The sequence below is a fragment of the Trichosurus vulpecula genome, chromosome 8 (assembly GCF_011100635.1).
Source record: "Trichosurus vulpecula isolate mTriVul1 chromosome 8, mTriVul1.pri, whole genome shotgun sequence".
Lineage (NCBI taxonomy): Eukaryota > Metazoa > Chordata > Mammalia > Diprotodontia > Phalangeridae > Trichosurus > Trichosurus vulpecula.
The window spans coordinates 76,737,620-76,759,102 of record NC_050580.1 but is presented as its reverse complement, the minus strand read 5'-3'; the positions used below and the strand labels follow the sequence as shown (position 1 = coordinate 76,759,102).

At 40.2% G+C, this 21,483-nt stretch overlaps 1 protein-coding gene across 1 annotated transcript in view; it reads right to left on the bottom strand.

Moving 5' to 3' along the window:
- PYROXD2 (pyridine nucleotide-disulphide oxidoreductase domain 2) overlaps positions 1-20,567 on the bottom strand; it is a 38,320-nt gene extending 17,753 nt beyond the window's left edge. The window contains exons 1-6 of the mRNA XM_036735608.1: positions 20,392-20,567; positions 9,864-9,883; positions 8,806-8,899; positions 8,649-8,722; positions 2,353-2,508; positions 401-554 (exon numbers count right to left, since the gene is read on the bottom strand). Coding sequence (XP_036591503.1) covers positions 401-554; positions 2,353-2,508; positions 8,649-8,722; positions 8,806-8,899; positions 9,864-9,883; positions 20,392-20,518 — 625 coding nt within the window. The 5' untranslated portion in view covers positions 20,519-20,567. The remainder of the gene's footprint in view (positions 1-400; positions 555-2,352; positions 2,509-8,648; positions 8,723-8,805; positions 8,900-9,863; positions 9,884-20,391) is intronic.
- Positions 20,568-21,483: the final 916 nt, after the last annotated feature.

The following is a 21,483-nucleotide window of genomic DNA, read 5'->3' as shown; positions in this document are numbered from 1 at the left end:
CCATCCTATTGCTGTATTTTGAATTTGGAGAGACATTTACATGCTTTTGCTCTAACAGGGGCCAATCATTTATTCCTTGATTCAGAGTTAGACCATTTTAGAGAATTTATATGAATTTGCTTGGTAATGGTCTTTAGGTTAATCAACGCTTTTGATAATTTCCCAGGGGATAAGAGGAATGGGAATGCCTGCTCTTCTCTTAGAAGTTTTGGGCATCATGGAAATTTGCCCAGAGCTTTAGAGCTGGAAAACACCTCAGAGGTCATCTGGTCTGTCCCCCTCATTTTACAGATGAAATACTCCATGGAAGTTAAATGATTCACCCAAGGTCACACAGGTACCATCACACATCAGTGGTAGGATCCTCTAACTCTCGAGCTCATACACCAGTATGACCTACCTGCCTGTAAAAGGGGTTTGAGCGTGAAGATAGCCCTTAGTCTCTGATTCAGGGATCCATGTTGAAAAGCACTCATGTCCACTGGGGAGGAATCCAGCAATGGATCAATTGCTGAGGCCAAACGATTCATGAATATTTCATATTTGGGAAAAGACTGAAAAACAGGAAGACAATATAGAACTATGGCTGAACTGTGAGTGGGCAATCCCCACATGTTTCGTTCTATTCTTGTACTTCCTACTCATTTGGCCTCTAACCATTTCCAGTTTTTTAATACTGTCATTTCACTGTGGCTCACTTTTCATGCAGGCTGGAAGTACAGTGGCTGCTCACAGGACGGATCCCAATGATCCATCATGGAAACTTTGACCTATTCCACTTGGGGCATCTTGGTGGCCCTGCCTTCTTGCTAATGTGGTGCCATGTTCAGTTGTTTCTGCATAGATAAATTTCTGCCAGTCTTGTTAGATTTTGTTGGCTCAGGGCAAAGTCCCAGTTACTCTATCCTGGTTATAGCACTGAGAGAACCAAAGACAATTGATTCTATAATCCAAGGTCAAGAAGTCTGTTTAGTGGGCCAAATATGATCTTCAGCCAGTCTCTGGCCCACTGCACTTTCATAACACCTGCATCAGAGTCATTTTGTTTTAATCCAGATATTCCTATGGGTTAGAAATTCTATTCAGGCATTGCTCGTCTTCCTCTTTTCTTCCAATGGATTTGAAGTCTGCTTACTGTGAGCCCAGAAAGGATTTTCTGCCTCATCAGAGACAGAGATATGCCCAATATGTCCAAAACAGATAGTTACTGTGGGGTGGGGGGAGAGAAGCATTGAAGCCTTGATTTCATTATTTAACAGATGGTAATAACCAAATGGTACCTTAGACCAGTGGTGTCAAACTCCAAATAGAAACAGGGACCACTACACCATACATAAGAATCCCTATGGGCCATATATTGACTTAGTTTTAAATGTAATATTATCTACAGTTTATTGTACTCTTATTTATTTTGTTCAATTACATTTTAATCTGGTCTGGGTCACATGTTTAACCCCTCTGTCTTAGACTCATAGAATCATAGATCCTTAAGAATGGGAGGGTACTATAGGGATTATGTAGACCAATCCCCTCACTTTATAGATGAGAGAAACACTTATTAATAACTAAGGACTGGGGGAGATTCAGAGTCCCCTCTTTTTCTATTTTCAAGACTCCAGTCTCTGAGGATTGAGTGAACCCCTATCTGACCCCATGCAACCTTAAAAGGAATCTCTAAGGTGAATTCCTTCAGTCAAGCTTGGGTGGAAATAAACCCTTTTGTCTAAATTGCCCAAGGCTGGGGGTGGTTAGGATATAGAGATAGTCTGTCTGTCCAAGGGTGACATAAGGTCACTCTCAGCCCCTTATTTTAATATTCATTCTCTCATTAATTGTTAGCCAGCCAGGATTCCCTGGGGAACACCTACTCTTCAAAGTGTATATAAAATACGAGCCCACAACCGTGATTGTCTTTGGTCTAAGAAAGAAATGGCCAAATGATCATCCTTTTCATTAAAATACTGTCATTATTAATAAAATGTTTAAATTACCCAGGAATTATGTCTCTTGAAACTTTTTAATCATCATGTAGCAAGTTGAGGCTTAGAGAGGTTAAAATAGGTTCCCAAGGTCACATTACAAATGAGCCGGACCTAGGTTTCCAAACTCCATGCAATCAGTCACTGTCTCTTATTGCCCATTGCAGTTCTTAACTTAATGCCTCAGGTAGAAAGAATAGTATAGGGATGAATGTCCCTGCAGGGAGTGTGGTGTAACCTGATGTAAGAGTTACAGACTTCTTAAGGTTATCCAAGTCACTGTGATCTACAGACCAAAAGGCTCCCAAGAAATCCCAATTGCCATTATTCCCAACACAGACCCAGCTCCAGACCAGCAGGGAAGAGGCTGTACCTGAGCATCCTTTGGAGAAAATTGGGCAATCTGCTTCTGGGTTTCAGCCACGTCCGTTCCTAGTAAAAGTGACCTCGGGGGTTTGCCTTGGATTCCTTCTTCCAGCATAGGTGTGAAGGAGTAGGGGTTTCGAAGATACACCTTCAGTCCGTGTTTCTGCAGAAACATAAACAGTCATGGCAATATTACATGGTGCCTTTTATCTTTGTGAAGCATCCTTTTTGGACTCTGTGGTTGTGGATGCATGCTTTCCCCAAACCACCTCAGCCACTTTCCCCTTTTCGTACAAGTGTACGGGGAAGCTCTTGTGTCTCTGCTATTGATGGTCTCTGTAAACTCAATAAATAAATCTTATTATGAACAAACTTCTTTGGAAATGTGTACAGGTGGGCTCTCAGTATGAAAGAGCCCAAATTGTGCTAGAAGGGACCTCAAAACCATGCTTAGGGATGAAGGCTAGAGAAATTAAGCCCAAGGTTATTTAGCTAGTTAGCAGCAGAGCTGGGTTAAGAGCTTATCTCTGATGCTTACTAATTTTGTGACTCCAAATAATCTTTTTGAGTCTCATCATTCTTATTTTATAGAGAAGGAAATCAATATTTGCAATATTTACTTTATAGGGTGGTTGTGAGGAAAGCTTTTTCAAAACCCTAAATGGCTGTATAAATGCAAGTTATTGTTTTTATTATTATTTGGGAGAGGGAGAATTTGAACTGAGGTCCTAAGACTCCAACTCCAGGGCTCTTTTCACTACATGGTGCTAAAATTCTCACTGTAAAAGTCATTTATTTGGGATAAGGCATTGTCAGCCCCCAACTCAAACTAAAATGTCAACATGTCATCAGGGAAGGGTAACACTCACCTATTGTCATGTAGCATGGGGCCTGGGCTTCTGATTTCATTAGTATAGGGAATTCTTGGGTGAGAAACTCCCTCTCTACCAGGGGAAGCCAGTAACTTCTTTCCCATGCTAGTTTCTGTGCAACCTGAAGTCTTAGAGAACTGCTTAGAACACTAAGAAGTTAAATGACTTGCCCAGGGTCACACAGTCAGTAGGTTTCAGAGTCAGGTTTCTGCAATCTATGTCACATGAATGTGGATAAATCTAAACAATTATCCCTAGATGACACATAATCTGAAAGCGCCAGGGGACCTTAGAGGTTATCTAGCTCAATTCAATTCAATAAACATTTGTTAAGTGCCTACTATGTGCCATGCTAAGTACTGGGGATGCAAAAAGAGGCAAAAGTTAGTCCTTGCCCTCAAGAAGCTTATAATCTAACGGGGAGACAACATGCAAACACATATATACAAAGCCACCTATATACAGGATAAATAGGAAATAATGAAGAGAGGGAAGGCACTGGAATTAAAGGGAGTTGGGGAAGGCTTCCTGTAGGCAGTAGAATTTTAGTAGTGACTTAAAGGAAGCTGGAGAAGTTAGTAGTTAGAGCAGAGGAGGAACGGAGGAACCCCTTCATTTAACGGATGAAGAAATATAAGTCTAGAGAGATTAAATGACTTACTTCAGGCCACAAAACAATAGCATTAAAATGTTCCCTATAAGGGGGGTTGATTTTTTAGCATGTACATACATACATACATATATATATGTACATATATATATATATACATGTGTCAGTGTGTGTGCATGTGTATTTATCTCTACCTCTATATTCGTATGTACAATTCCCTTTTGAAGGGAAATTTCAAGCCTCATTTTAAGGCTAAAACCTATATTCAGAGCTGCCCAATATTTGGACCAATTTGTCTCAGAGCTAGGATTAGAAGTCAGGTCTCCTGATTGCCAGTTCAATTCTCTCTCCCCAACACCATGCTGGCACTATAGGATATAAACATTTTGTTCACATTTGGGGTAAGAGGAAAGATAATGAGAAAGGTTTACAAGATCTTGTGCTGCCTGGGAAACAGAAGTGGCACAGCGGGTTAGTGTGAGATTTCTAGGTACCTGAGGGAGATAAAAAGATGAGAAACCCTGAAATGGAAAGGATGCTGGTAAATTCACAATTCCACTAAGTGCTAGTCTTCAGTGACAACTGGGAGTATTAGAATCAGTCAGTTAGTCAATAAGCATTTATTAAGCACCTACTATGTGTCAGGCACTGTGCTCAGTGCTGGGGATACAAAGAAAAACAAAAGACTGACCCAGTCTAATGGGGGAGACAAGATGCAAATAACTATGTATAAACAGGCAATAGACAGGATAAATGGGAGATAATAGAGTGGTTAATAAAGCAGAAAATGAGGTAGGGGGAGTTCTAATATGGGCTGCAAGGTGCTACTATTAGAACAATTATGAGGCATGAAGAACTAGCTGAGAATCACCAACAAATAGCCTATGAAAAAGCATGACTCAGCAGAGGAAGGAGACAGCAACTGAGATACCACATCAGGAGACCATCATGGCCAGACTTTAATGGAAGACTGAAGGTTGGGAAAACGAGAGACATAGAAGAGAGCCCGAACTTCAGCGAACCTTGAGAATATCTGGAGGATAAGCATTATATTTAACATGATGTAGAAAGGTCTTTGTAGAAGGGCTATAATCTCTGGGCTGGCAATGGAATCAGGGTCCATTTAATGTCTTATTTCCTGGGCATGCGCCTCCTCTGTCATCCCAGAGGTTGGGACCAAGGCCAGCTTTCTAAGCCCTCACTACCATATTCTCAGGTTAGGATCATTGTGACATAAGAAAAAATCAAACACAGCAAAACCATAAACTGAGAATCACACAAATAACAAACAACCTAATTTAGATTTGTGAAGAAAGAAATGGAAAATCTTTCTTTTACTCCTGAAATTTTAAGGTGAACAGGGAACATAAAATTCTACAAATACAATATTTTATCTAGAATATGGCCAGTTACCATTCATTCAGTCATATATTAAATTCCTACTTTGTGCAAAGCACTGCTGTCTTTCCTTCTCTTTGTTATAAAGTTCAAAAACTATTTATTTCTCTAACTTTAATAACATTCCATTACAATGTAAATATATAATATGTTTAATTACAAATGTACTTTTAGGAAGATTTCCTAGTATTGATGCAATTAATTGTAGAGGTGGTCGGGGGTAGTGGAAAAAGCTTTGAACGGGGTGTTCGGAAGCTTCAGGTCTGATCTCAGCTTTGCCACAAATATGCTCCATTACCTTGGGTAGGTCTTTCTCTGGGCCTCAGTGTCTTCATTTGGAAAAAGAAAGGGCTAGAAAGGATGATTTCTAAGGCCCTCCCAATTAAAAAATTTGTATATATGGAGTTCCTAAGCACCTTTTTTGGGGGTCTGCAAGGTCAAAACTATTTTCATAATGTTTTAATTTCTCATGAGGTAAATACCAATAAATATAACCCACATAAACAAAAGCTATTTGAGAGTGTCCTTAGTAATTTTTAAGAGTATAAAGGGGTGAAGGGACCAAAAGATTGGAACAAAAAGTTATGTGAGGTCAGAGGAAGGGATACATTTCTGACAGGACAGGTGGGGGAATTAGTTCAGATTTCAGTTCACTTAAAGGAGGAAATATGCTGATTCAAGGGAGTAGAAATAAGGAAATGAGTGAATTAGTGAGAAAGAAGGAGAGGGGGAGAGAGAGAGAGAGAGAGAGAGAGAGAGAGAGAGAGAGAGAGAGAGAGAGAGAGAGAGAGAGGGGCGGGGAGAAGGGGAGAGGAGAAGACAAGAGAAGGCAAGAGAAGACAAGAGAAGAGAAACAAACAGAGGTAAACTCAATAGATTCTGAATTTACTATATTAGTAGGAGGCAAACTGTATTGTTCTTCAGCTGAACTGTGGGCATTACGGTGAGTCTTTATCAGTTAAAACTGCCCTTCAGAATTCTAGTTAGCTATTTACCTCAAAGTACTGGGCACTTGGGAAGCTGCAGGTCATGTGGCCAGTACAAGCTAATTTCTGAACTGAGTATTGGCTTTCCTTTTTCAAAATTTCCAAACTTCTGAGTTTTTTTTACATAAAAGTTTATTCTTTCTCAAGCAAATCTGAAATTTGCATGCAAGTGACAAATGATGGGTTTTAAAAATTTGTTTTAAAAACAAATCAGCTTAACCATCTATGCCATCAAATTCCCAAATTATCTAATTGCCTTACCTTTGCTGAATTGTCAAGGCTGCCTATGTCACAGTGCTTTAAAGCTAGACTAAAATTAGGATTTGTTTCATTTTTCTATGTTACGTTCCCCATCCCTCTTTTTTTTTGTCTTGTTGAGACTTATTGTGCATTACAAAGAAATCCTCAGTAGGAAATCCTCTTTAGGAAAAAGCAGTTTGCTATTTATAGCTTTTCATCTTTTTGTTCTTCCTAATCAAACCTTCAGAAGTTTCATTTTGAATAGGATAGCCATAGCGACCCACCAAAACCAGAATTATTATCAGGTTTGTTTTGCATCTTCTGTGCTTGGTCAATGAAATTTAAACTGAGGGCCACATTTGATTCATGGGAGATTCCCCCCCACCCTTGACACACTTTCATAAGACAGCTATATGAATTGGGTAGAAACCTTGGTTTCTGGGGAAACTAGGTAGCATGGTTGATAGTGCACTGGCCCTGGAGTCAGAAGGAAGTGAGTCCAAATCAAGCCTTAGACACTTGACATGTAGCTGTGTGACCCTGGGCAAGTCACTTGACCAGGATCGTCTCGCAAAACAACAACAACAAACAAACAAAACACACAAAATCTTGGTTTCTAAGCTATTTGGATAATACCTGATGTGTAAGTCTTATTTCATGTGGCTAAGGGAGGGATGGGAGGCAGGTAGGTCAAACATGGAGGGGATGGATTATGAAGGGAAACTTCTGTACTGATGAGAAGGGACTAGAAAGAAGCAGTTGGGCCAGGGAGCAGTAGCAGGTGGCAGGACATGATCAGAGCCTGGCCACATGACCTGCAGCTTCCCAAGTGCCCAGTACTTTGAGGTTCTCATCAGACGGTCAGAGAAGAGAATGGGAGACAGTGGTAATGCTGAGAGTGAAGAAGTCTCTGCTCCCTACCATTCCCAGGGAACACTGAAAGCTTCTGCCCAGCTGGCTGCAGGCCTCTGCTCAGAGGCACCAGGAGCTGAGCCATATCTGCAGCTGGCCTGGTGATGAAGCGTGACTGGTTGTCACTAAGTGGCCTGTTACCACAGTCAAAATTCGTGGTGGCAGAAGATAGATATAGGTGTGGGGAAGTGGGAGGGGGGCAGAGCAAACAATCTCTGGCATTGGAGGGCACGTGTATGTGTGTGTGTGTGTATGTGAAAAAGCGTGCAACCTTACAACATCAATCCTTACAAGTTACCACCTTTCAAAGCAAAATCTGCGTTAATGTAACAACTGCCTGTGTAGATTCAGGCTTCTTATCTCAAAAGGTTATAGGAGCAATGAACCAAAAAAGTCAAGGATTGATTCATTCTTTGTATCTGCAGATTCAGAGTCTAGCACAGTGTCCAGCACATAGTCAGTGCTTCACAAATGCCTGTTGTCTCATCGATTCATTGAAAGAAATTGTTAAATGTTAAATGACTAATTTCCTAATGTGCACAGTATTAAATAGGAAGGCAGAGAGGGAGGCAGAGCTAGTCTATGGCAGTGGGATCAAAGATGAAGCTTTTTTGGAAGGAGGGGAAAAGAGTCAGAGTGGGGTGGGGGGAGGAGCTGGGAGAGAGATTGAAGTCTTGTGGGGTTCAGACTTCCTGTCCAAGGAAGTTAGCAGTATCCAGAGTCATAATGAGGTCAGAAATATGCTCGGGACATGTAGGGCAACTACATAGTAGAGTAAATAACAGGGGACGAAAAGGAGGAGGCCAGGGCACAGTCCTGAAAAGTGAGAAAACAAGCCCAGAAAAGTGATGAAGGAAGTAACTAACAATTTATTGTCTAATATTAATAATAATGGTAACTGAAGTTCACAGTTTCTTATACACGCCTCGTTCTCATCATTCTTTGTATATTGAAATGTTTGTGTTCGTTGATGATTAAGCCCATAATGAAAAAATTAAATTTTTATTTTAAAAAAGTGATAATGGGAAAAGAAACCCTAGGCCTCTTGGTTCTCCTCTGAGATAAGCAGGCAGGCTGTTGTTTGGGGATAAATTCTGCTACCTCTGTTCTTCAATTTTTCTCCCCTCAGGAATGAGATAATATGTGCAAAGTGTTTCGTAAACCTTAAAGGGCCACATAAATGTCATTCTTATTCTTGTCGTCGTTATCATCCTGAAACTTCATGACAGTCAGCACTTTGTGGATGCAGTTTTGTCTGGGTCTGCATTTTATCTGGGAACGTTACCTTCAGCTCCAAGTCTTTGTAAATCTGGGGCCGCAGAAGGCTGAGGAGGTAGGAAGCTCGAGAGAATTTAAAGCCTAGAACAGAAGCAGACGGAGATGAGTAGGAGCTGCCACCCCTCTAATCACCCCCAAACCCCCACTGGCTCCTCAGGACTGACCTGGGATGAGCTCTTCAGTGACAGCAGCACCTCCAATCAAGTGACGTCTCTCTAGGACAGCGGTGTTTACCCCCAACCTCTGCAGATAGGCGGCCTATGGGAAAACATACTGTGTCCTTCCTCGTCTTTTTTGTAAAATACTTCACATCTCTCCTGGGAAAGACTTGGGGTTTTGATGAATGGAGTTGATGTTCCATGAGCATCCTGCCAGCAGCGACTGGGTGTTTGAGGGACATCCCAACTCCTCTTAATTCTAGTGCCTTCCCTCTGTTAATCATTTCCTATTTGTCCCGTATATAGCTTGTTTTGTATGTATTTGTTTACATGTTGTCTCCCCCATTAGATTGGAAGCTCTGTGAGGCCAAGGAGCAAAGTCTACCCAGGGGACATTTCCAGAGACACATTTCTACCCATCACAGGTTGTTAAAAGGGGACATCTAGTCACCTTTGGACAGCTCTAATTCTTCCTTAATTTTTTGAGGGGGGTTCTTAGAAATCAATTGTGAGGGGTCAGGAATCCCTGAAACCTCTATGATATTTGGGGTCCTTAATGATTTCTGTTGACGCTCAAGGGTATTCCCTATAGGTTAGCATAAACCCACTATGGATGCCATATAGGTGAAATTGGTAACTGCTTTCTAAACTTTCCCTTCTTTCTCACTATCTGCCCTTCTTGTCCATCAGCTTGATATCTTCCACTGAGTCGTCTAGGGACTACCTGCCTTCAACTCTGTTTGTAATTCAGAAAAAAGAGGGAATAGAATGCCCTAAGCCATACTATTTCTCCTTTACCCCTGGACACATTCACTGGGAGTCTGGGGATTTTTATCTAAACTGTCTCATGCTAATCTTTTGGACTAGAATTTAACCCACTGTCTGGGGGCTGGCTTGGCAGTCCAGCACCCTAAGGAGAATCCCACAGGCTCCCAGGAAGCTGTGTCTTTTCTCTCACTGGATTCATTCTATATTCTTCCTTTCCCTTTAGCTCAGCTCTCCACAACTAGAGAGGCCTTTGCCTAGGTACAGGGTGAAGGTAGTTGGAGGCAGGTGGTACTCACGGCAATCAGTCCATTGTGTCCTGCAATGAGAAGGTGGGAAAGGGAAGAAGAAAGGGAATGAAAGAAATGCGGGTCAGACGACAGTGAAGCACTGTCCTCAGGGTTCTATGGAGCTGTTCTTGGCCCAGTCATCACTAAGAGCTTTAGAAAGTGACACACTTCGGGGAGGATCCAAGATGGCAGAGTGAAAGCAGGGACTCCACTGAGCTCTTCCCCCAAACCCTTTCACAAATACCTCTAAAAAGTGAATTTGAACAAATTCTAGAGCTGCGGAATCCACAAAGAGACAGGGTGTGGCAGAGTTTCAGCCCAATACAACCTGGAAGGTGGACAGGAAGGGTTTGTTGCACGGGGCTGCACCAGTGCAGACTGACCATAGAAAAGCCAGAGCAGACCCCACCTCAGAGGACCTACAGGAGATCCAGAGTTCCAGCGTGGAGGAGCAGGCAAGCGCCAACACAAGGCACACACCAGCCATCACCACCACCTCCAGCTCAGCACCAAGAAAACTACTAGACCACTAGGACATCCAGTTGCCAGCACCAGAGGCCCCAGCGCACAAAACCAGTAACCAGGTCCTTAGCCCCCAATACAAGAAGTCTAGGACAGTGCCCCCTGGATCCCAGAAGCAGAGATCAAATTTAAAAGCCAGAAAAAAGGCAAACAAACACGAGCAAGAAGAATCAAAGAAGAATAATGACCATAGAGAAATATCTTGGTGACAGGAAAGATCAAAACACAAATTTAGGAGAGGACAACATGGTCAATATACCCATATCTGAAACCTCAAAGCGGAATATGAACTAGTTGAAAGCCTAAAATGTCTTCTTGGAAGAGCTCAAGAAGGATTTTAAAAGCCGAGTAAGTGAGGTAGAAGAAAAATCGCACAATTCCTTTAAAAATGCAGTTGACAAAATGGGAAAAAAAAGTACAGTGAAGAAAACAACTCCTTAAAAAGTATAATTGGCCAAATGGAAAAGGAAGCTAATTGAAGAAAACAATTCATTGAAAATCAGAATTGGGTAAGTAGAAGCTAATGGCTCTATGAGACATCAAGGATCAGTCAAACTAAATTGAAAGAATGAAAGTGACACAGTCTCTGATCCCTCATTACCCCAAGCCAAAGGTGAGAAAGCTGAGTTCTAGTCCAATTCTCTCACTTTACAGATGAGGAAACTGGGGCCCAGGAATGACAAGTGACTTGGCCAAGGTCACCCAAGTAAAGGACATCAGAAGAGGGATTTTTAAAAATTCAGGTCTTATGATTCCATAACTTGTTTTACTGTACCTTTCTGTCTAGGTCCAACTCTCACCTATCATACATTTCTAGTATTCCTTACTCTGGGGGGATGAATGGGGAGTGGGACTGCTCTTGGGGAAATCTACTTTCTTTTAGAAAATGGCACCCCTTTCATGCTTGAAGTGTGTTTAGTAACAGTTCTCACATCTCCATCCAACACCAGAAATTTGGGTAATTTTGCTGGGTTTTTCCCTCTTGTGATCAATATTCTAATTTCTTGTTTTAATCTGAAAGCAGATGACCAGTGCTCTGAGATTATCCCCGTTTATCTTGCAAATATCGTTTGTACATAGTTGTTTACATTAGAATGGGAACTTCTTAAGATCAGGGCCTTTGCGTGTGTGTATATGTGTACATATGTATAAAGGGAAATGATTAAAAGAGGTAGAGACAGAGGGAAAATAGCATTTCTAAAGCTCGAACTATATCATAAAGCATGGGCAGAGCAATATTATATATTGTATATGCACATTATATACATATAATATACACACACTTGTAGATGTCATAATTTCATGTCATGATCTGAAAATAAGCATTGATCATCCACTTGGTTTTACCTATGTTGATGGTTAGGTCAAATGCTATTTAGTGGTTAAAGACAAAGCTGTGCTGTTAAATATTTAACAACTATCTTTTTTTAAAAATGTACACAGGACACACTCAAGTTTAATCTGTATCATTAACATTTTCTCCATCATTTTCTTAAGACTAGACAATCAACAAAACAATAAAGCTAGCCCCGATTTGTGGTATTTGCTGATTCCTGAGGTGTAAATGCTTACACCGAAAAATTTAACAATCAGTTCTCTCAAGCCCATTCAAGCTGGCTCCAACACACCCCTGGATTTAGACTTACAGACCTCTTCAAGGAGGTTCTGTGGTACTCAAGGCTTGATGAACCCAGAATGATGCCATCTTTGAACAGGGACATCTGGAGGACAATAGCATTTAACATCCCTAGGGAATCCTTCTTTAGCTTGGACTCCTCACTGAGTTTCCTTCACGTCAGTGATGAACACCTCTCCTTGCTTTATGTCTTACCAGATATTGAAGGTCAAAAGGACATCAGAAAGATTCTCTTTTTTGTTATGTCTTCAAAGGATCTTAAATAATTTGATATGTGGATGAGAGACCTTTTGGAAGAGAGTCTATTTTTTAAAATAAGTTTTTGTTGCTGTCTTTCTTTTTTAAAGACCATAATTTCCTTCAGTATGCCTCCTACTTCCCTTCCACAGAGCCATCTCAGAAACAGTATTTTTTAAGGAAAAAAGGGAAAAATCAGCATAATTAGTTAATACATCAAAAAAGTCTGTAAATATGTGCAATGATCAGCAATAGTGGACTTCCCACCTCTGCAAAGGAGTGGGGTGGGGGAATCATCTCAGAGCTTTTCTTTGGAGTTATGCTCTTTCTTTACAATTTTGCAACATTCAATTTTGACTTTTTTTGGTGATTATTCTTTCCACTTACAATGTTGCAGCCATGTGTATCATATTCCTGGTTCTGCTTACTTTACTCTGCATCAGTTCATGTAGAGCTTTCCATGTTGTTCTGTATTTATCATATACCTCATTACACTCATGTAGCACAATTTGTTAAACCATTCTCCAATCAATACCATCTACATTGTTTCCAGTACTTTGCTAACACAAAAAAGTACTGTTATACATATGTATAAACTCTATCAAACTGCCAACCATTTTCAGAAGAAGGGGGAAGAGAGGGAGGGAGAAAAATCTGGAACTCAAAATCTTGTAAAAATGATTGCTAAAAAATTTTCTTGACATGTAAATTGGGAAAAAATTAAATGCTATTAAACTTAAAAAAGTACTGTTATAACCATTTTTTTTGTATTTGAGGACTTTCTTCTTATCAATGGCCTCCTTGGGGTTTAGGCCTAGTAATGGAATCTTAAAGTCAAAGGGAATAGATTTTGGAGTCACTTTATTTGAACAACAATATTTGCTTTCCAAAATGCTTGTCCCAATTTTCAGCTTCACCAATAGTGTACTGACATGCCTATCTTCCCATAACACCCCCGACATTGATTATTACCATCTTTTGTCATTTTTGCCACCTTGCAAGGTGAGAAGAGAAACCTCAGAGATGTTTTGATTTGCAGTTTTATTATTTTCATATGACTTTTAATAGTATGCAACTCTTCTTTTGAGAACTGTTTGTTTTATCAGTTGCTAATAATCTAATGAGTAATATCTTTTGGTCTTATATTTTATATCTATTAATTATTTATATATCTTGGGTACCACACCCTTAGCAGAGAAATATCTTTGATACAGAAATTTTTTTTCTTGTTTGATCACTTCCCTTTGTATTCTAGGTACATTAATTTTTTTACGGAGAAGTATTTCAATTTCATACAATCAGTTATATCTTTTAGCTTCTGTAACTACCTCTAGGTTTTGTTTGATTAAGAATATATCTCTTACAAAAGAACTGATGGAGTCTGAATGCATATTGAAGCATACCATTTTTCATTTTGTGTGTATATGTTTTTGTCTGTACTTTCTTTCACAGCATGACTAATATGGAAATATGTTTTGCATGATTGCACATATATAACCCATAGCAAATTGCTTACCATCTCATGGTGGGGGAAGGAGGGCAAGGGAGAATTTGGAACTTGAGATTTTTAAAAATGAATGTTAAAAATTGTGTTGACATGTAATTGGGAAAAAATAAAATGTTATTAAAAATAAAGTGGGAATAATAATAATGAAAGAATATATCTCTTACTCATAATTGTAAAAGGTATACAATCTGTTTCTCTTTTTTTTAAATAGTGTATTCTTTAATATTGAAGTCACATATCCATTTAGAATAGATTGTAGAGTATGGTATAAGGTGTTGGTCTAAACCTAGTTTCTGCCAGATTACATTCTTTCATAAGTAATTTATGTTTTCTAGTTTATCAAACACTGGGTTGAGTTCCATCGTTTTGGATTCTCCTTTGTCTAGTCTCTTCCATTGCTTTACCTGTTTTTTTTAAGCTAATACCAGATGGTTTTCATGGCTGCTGCTTTATAATGTAGTTTGAAGTTTAGAAATGCTATTTCTTCTCTGTCCCAATCTCTTTTACTTTTTTCTTTTCATATTTAGACCTTTTATTTTTCCAAATGAATTTTATTTTATTTTAAATTTTGAATCAATATTCATTAGTAATGTGGTTTACAGTTCTTCAACTGTGCTTTATCCTTCCCCAGTTTAGGTATTAGGATTATATTTGTCTCATAAAAGGGAATCTGGTAGGGTGTTTTCTTTCTCAAATTTTGAGAATAATTTGCATAATATTGTTGCTAATTGTTCTTTAAAAGTTTTACAGAATTCTCCTGTGAATCTTAGGATCAAGAGGTTTTTTTTCCCTTTGGTAGTTACTTTAGAGCTAATTTTATTTCCCTTTCTGAGACTGGATCCTTTAAGATCTCTATTTGGTCTTGTTGGGTGTTTTACATTTTTGAAGATATTTCTCTAGTTTCTTTGTATTCTCAGCTTTGTTAGGATATAACTGTGTATTGTGGGTTCTAATAGTTTTTTTTCTGGTGTGTGTGTGTATGTCTGTGAGAGAAAGATAGAGAGAGACAGAGACAGAGACAGAGAGACAGAGAGAGAGATTTCACCTTGTTGATATGTTATTTGTTGATATCCTGCCCTCTTATTTTTTCATCAGATTGGCTAAGGTCTATTATCAATTTTATCAGTCTTTTCAAAGAACCAGCTTTTAGTTTACTTCATCACTCATATAATCTTTTGATTTCCAGTTTATTTCTCCTCTAATTTTTAATATCTCTTTTATGCTTATTTTAGGTTTGTTTATTGGCATTTTAATTTTTAATGATGCATATTCAGTTCATTAAGCCTCTCTATTTTCTTGATGTATATTTGCCAGGGATGTGATTCCCTGCCCCCCATAGACTTCTTTAATTGCACCCCAGATATTATGGTAGAAGAGAACCTCCAAGGCAATTTTGCTCTATCGAAACAAATGTATTTTTAAAATAATCAACAAACACTAAAGCACAGTGGGATGTTGTATTCTCTACATCTTTCAGTCAATTGTATCATGGTGAAGATACATTCTACTCTGGAATATTACTTGTGAAAGCTTGCCCATTTTCTACTAATGCCTTTACTGAGGATGCCCTTGACGCATTATTTTCATTACAATTTTATAGAGATGGGGAAGTAGGCATAGAAGCTGGTAGCTGTTGATGTTCTCTCAGGAATCTTTTTCACTATTAATGAGGCTAATAACTTTTTTCCTCGTGTGCCTCTGGTATCTTCACATCCTCCATTTATCTTCAAATTAATCTCTCAACACTCTCTCACAATTGTGTTGTCTCCAGAGCAGCCCTCCTGCTCACAAGCTTGATCTAACTCAGCTGCTTTCTCATGTTTGTTCTCTTTGGCATCATCCCAGTTCTTCTAGAAGCATATCCATGACTGTGATGGCAGAGTCCAAACTCAGTAGTGAAAAAAGTTGGATATGAAAATCTTTTTAGATTTTTCCCATTTTTACCCCTCCATTCACCATTTTTCTTTTTCTTATTGTCCTCTGTCCCTTTACAACTTTAAGTGCCCTCAAGATGTCTGCTTAGTTGGGTCTCTTTGGCAAGCTTTCTTTAAACTAATTTTACTCTTCATTGCTCCTGTTTCTAGAGGCAAAACTGAGGCAATACAAATCTTCCCTTTTATCTATAGGATTTGACAAACAAATTTATATTATGAACTGGTGTTACCTTTGGATGTCATGCCTCCCCATTTGGCCAGAAAGTCAAGTGTTTGCTGACTCGGGTGTCTTTAGGCTCTTTGGGTTCCTTTATTGTGGTAATTGATTAATGATGGCTAAACTTCTGCATGAGATTATTATAGCTATTGGTGCCTATGGATTTTTTCCATTCATTTTTCATTATCAATAACATGTTTAAAGCTGAAATTTTTTATATCTTATCTTTTTCTCCTTTTAATTTTTTAGCTTTATATTAATTTTGATTTTTGCACTAGTAAGTGGGTGATCTATCTATAACACTTACAACTGATTGAGAAATGACTTCTACACTGGGAACAAGTAATTGATTATCTTCCAACATAAATAATTTCATTTTTTGTGATATTCTTTGGTCTTTGACATATCCATATTCTGCTGAATTCTTTCTTTAAAAAAGCATATGTAATTGGCCTATGGACACCAAGGGTCTACTAACCTTTGTCCTTTTTCATAACTTCTTTCTGATCCATGTTGTGCAATATATTTCTCACCCTCTTCATCTATTTCTACTTTTTCATTTCAGTATTAAAACATATATTGATTTAGTTTGCAGGGTCTTATCAAGTTTGTTGGAGAATTGCGCCACCTCTTCATCCTCTGCAAAGGATGTTGGTATTAATCTGCAATTATTTTCATGGTGGTCCTTTTGCAAATACCTGTCATGAGCACTTCAAATACCAGATGACCAAATGTTCCATGAAACAATGCTTTTTGGTTTCTTGTTGCCTTTGTATGACTGATAAAACCAACTCATACAATTACATAATTAGGCTCCCTGTATCTTTTCATTTAACTACAATTTCCCTCCTTCTTCATTTAATTTATAGTGAGAATGCCAAGACTGATCCAGGTAAATTCCTCCAGTAGCATGTTTACTTTGGATGGTGAGCTCATATTTAGAGCACCAACAAATAAGTTAATGTTCATAGATGGTCTAAAAACCATGTGGTTCTTAGCACCTCTGCCCCCTTTTCTACCACTCAGTTGCCATCACTATAGGAGGAGCCATTTTATATTTTTATCATTATTTGCCATGGCCAAAGAATCCATCACCAAGTGGCCAGCCTACTAGTGATGAGTTTCTCCATACTTAGCTAGGCACTGGTTTAAAAGATAAAGCCCTTACCTGGATCTAATGTCATATAGCTAGCTCTAAGTTCATACATATCTTCCTCCTGCTACCAATGGCCCAGGACTAAGGCTTCCTATAATATTTTTTATTCCAACCCCACTAATTCAGGAAGACTTGAGGAACAGGCCTATCAGCTCTCTCTCCCTCTCTCTCTCTCTCTCTCTCTCTCTGTCTCTGTCTCTGTCTCTCTCTCTCTCTCTCTGCCTCTCTCTCTCTCTCTCTCTCTCTCTCTCTCTCTCTCTCTCTCTCTCTCTCTCCAAGTCCTGGAACTTGGTTCAGCTGAAACTCAGAGAGAAACCTGAGATGCTAAATGTCCTGCCCCAGAAATGACCAAATTGACAAAATGTCACCATGATGTAGGAGTGAGGTAGGGAAGGAAGAACCAAGCCATGAGATAGAGAATCACAGAGGTCATAAAACCAACCCAAACCTAAGCAGGAATCCCTTTTACAACACAGATAGACAGACAGATGGATAGCTAGCTAGATAGAGGCTTTATTAAGCATTTACCATGTCACAGTCAGTTGAAGTGCTGAGGATACAAATACAAGATAATAAGGACTATTATTTCCTTTGTTCTTTTTAATGTAGCCTAAGACCCAATTAGCTATTTGACCCTGGGCAAGTCATTTAACCTTGTTTGCCTTCTTTTTCTCATCTGTAAAATGAGCTGGAGAAGGAAACAACAAACTACTCCAGTACATTTGCCGAGAAAACCTCAAATGGGGTCACGGAGAGTCAGACATGACTGAAATGACTGAACAACAACAGATACACACACACACACACACACACACACACACACACACACATATATATATATATGTTCGATCCACTTTTTGCATGTTCCACTGTTAAGTCATATTGAGCAAAATTTCAGTCCATTAAATGGACTGAGACCTGGGAACAATGAAAACAGGTTCTTGTTCACAGCCTTTGAGTTTATGTAGTCTAACTCTCTCAATGTGCAGATGAGGAAACTGAGGCCTGGATAAGGGAAATTACTCACCCAAGGTCATATAGCTAGCACATGGCAGGACTGGGAGCTGACCTCAGCCTTCTGACTCCAAGTACCATGCTCTGGCATCCGGATGGACATGTTGGGGCTCAGGAAGGACAAACATTAGGACTAGTGGAAGGAGTGGGGGTGGCCAGGCTCAGGCAGGGAAGAAAAGACAGGAGGGAATCCTCATCATGCTGGTGGGCTCTAGGTTCTGAAGTAATGGCCATAGGAAGCTGAGGATGCTCAGAAAGTTTCCTCAGACTACATTGTACCAGGGTATGAACTTTCAGATACTATAGCTAGTCCAGCCCCAGTTTTAGGGGAGCATCTGCACCAGAGACACTTAGGAGAAGAATTTGTTCTCCGGGTCTCTCTTCACCTGATTGCTAATACTCAAAAAGCCTTTCAGGTAGAAGAAGCATTTTGTCCCATAATTAGAGAGAAAAGGCTGAAAATGCAAGCATGAAGGAGAGGTAACCATGGAAACCGCCTCAACCATGGGTGAGTACAAATGATGACCTCGGCTCCTTTCCTCTTTTCCTAGAGGGAGAGGATTGGGAACCAGAAAGGCTCTAAAAGGAGGGGACAGGAAGAGAGCAACACCTTCATAATTCTGTCTGGAGGCAATACTCCCACTTCCCTCCCACTATGTAAATACAAAAAAAATACTGTCCTCCATAGGCACCATTGAGTGGCATTTTAGGAGTATCCTGACTCTAATAGGAGCTCTGGGTTCCTAGGTTAAAAAAATTATGTTTGTCCTCAATTTTCTCCTCTGTAAAATGGGAATACCAACTCCTTCCTCATGGAGTTTCTGGGGTGCTTAAATGAGATCATGCATATAAAGCTTCATATATGTCAGTTATTATTCCTAATAATAATAAATGTGAGTTATTATTAATAATGAACAGCCAAGTTATTAAGAACCACCAACATTCATAGAATGCTTTAAAGTTTGCAAAGCACTTCATTTTCTCACTTTATCTGAGCCTCATAATGACCCTCCAAGGGAGATACAACAGCTTTTAGCACGGGAGTGCTGACTGCGCCCTAAGCCTGACGCTGGCTGTGTGATCACACACAACGTTTTTGGGGGGATTTGGTTTTCTCATACATAAAGTGGAGATGGTAATGAGTTCCATACTTCCCTCAAAGGGCTGTTTGAAGTTCAAATGAGGTAACGCATGGTCAAGCACCATACATATGTCAGCTATTATTAACAGATAATAACCAAGATATTCATAACAACAGATACTTCTGCAATATTTTAAGGTTTGTTGTTGTTCAGTCATGTCTGACTCCTCATGACTCTATTTGGGGTTTTCTTGGCAAAAATACTATAGTGGTTTGCCATTTCCTTCTCCAGCTCATTTGACAGATGAGAAAACTGAAGCAAATAGGGTTAAGTGACTTGCCCAGGGTCACACAGCTAGTATGCGTTTGAGGCTAGAATTGAACTCTGGTTTTCTGGACTCCAGACCCAGCACTCTATCCACTTGGTCACCTAGCTGCACCTATTTTAAGGTTTGCAAAGTATTTTACTTATCTCATTTAAACCTCATAATTACACTGAAGGGTAGGTACAGTCAGGCATTATCATCCTCAGTTTAAAGATGTTTAAAGAGTACAGGAAAGTCACACAGCTAGCAAATATCAGATGTGGGATTTGACCTCGGATCTTCCAGACTCTAAATCCAACACTCACTCTCCAATACCAGTTGACGGAGACTCCTTAGTAACCCTGCCACGAATGCTTTGAGAGAGGGAAGGGTGCCCCACTTGGCAAGTGAAAGCCTCTTGGCGCAACCTCCTTAGGAACAGCCCATAGTGCTCCAGGGGAATTTTTTCTTGATGTGAAAAAAAGCATCTAAAGAGGAGATAACTTAGGCCTGCCTGCTTCACCCATCTGCCCACCTACCACCCCCAGGTCTTTATGAGAGGTTAAGTAACCCACCTAATGTCACAAACTGTGTTAATAGCAGGCCTGGGATGAGAATCCAGGTCTCCTGCCTTCCACCTCAATGCTCTCTCCACACTGTCCTCTGATGTTAGAAGCCGAGGGGTCCCAGTTTCCAGCTCACTGTCAATCAGATTTTCCAGGATCCTCTTATTCCAAAGAAAACAACACTAAAGCATTGGGAATCTCAGGAAAATGGCCAGTGACTTTTGAACCCAGATTATCTTCCCCAGACTCTGTGCAGGGTTATTGTACATTAAAGGCAGAAAGGAACCAGGGAAAGGAAGCGTTCCAGGGCTTTGCTTTCCCCAGAAGCTTCCCCTCCAGCCCACCCCCGCAGCTGTCTTTACCTGCTCCTATAATCACTGCGTCATATTCTGGCTTCAGGTGGCCCCCAGCCACAGTGGCTGCTGGTCTCCCTCGAAGGTGAGTAGAGGCAGCAAAAGCCCTTCCTAACCTCTGGCTTGTGGCAATCATTTTCACCTTGGTTTTAAACTCCAACAGGTTTCCAGCTGCAGCCGCTGATAGGGCTGGGACTTTGCTTTTTCAGATTGTCTTGGCTGCAGACAGAGAGGGGAGTGGAGAGAAAAGCAGGAAGGTGGAGCTCCGAGCCCAGCTCTTCCGGGCCTTGGCCTCCCAGATCTGGCTTTGGGCCATCTCTGAAAAGGAATTTGCTTTCCTGGGTTTTCTCTCTCCTTCTCCAGCGCCTCTTCGTCAGGCCTCCATGAAGTGGAAGCTGAGTTGAGATTACTCATTAACTTGGCAGAAGAGGGGTTCGCTCCCTAGGGTTTATCATTAAGGAGGAGAAGCTCTGGTTTGCGTATATGTAGGAGTTCCATAAAGAATAAAATCAAAGTAATAATGACAGCTCCCAATCACATAGTGCTTTAAGGTTTGAGAAGACCTTTGTATCTATTATCTTATGTGATCCTCACAACACCCCGGGAATAGGCGCTATTATCCCTGTTTTACAGATGAGGAAACTGAGGCAGGCAAAGGTTAAGTGACTTACCCAGGCTCTCTCATCTGCACGGAGGCAGACCTGATTTCGAGGCCAACACATTATCCGCAATGCCACTGCAGGTAGTTTGCCCTGCATAGAATAAAGAGAATTTAGGAGCTTATATCTGAAGAAGAAAAGCCATCAGCTCTCAAAATGAAATGTTCTTGGGTAGTCTCTACTCTCCTTTTGTCATCATTAGTGTCCAGCTCTTTGTGACCCCTTTTCGGGATATTCTTAGCAAAGACACTGGAATGTTTGGCATTTCCTTCTCCAGCTCATTTTACACGTGAGGAAACTGAGACAAACAGGGTAAAGTGACTTGCCAAGGGACATACAGCTAGCAAGTATCTGAGGTCAAATTTGAACTCAGATCTTCCTGACTCCAGGCCTGGCACTTTATACACAGCACCACCCAGCTGCCACACTTGTAAGAACTTGC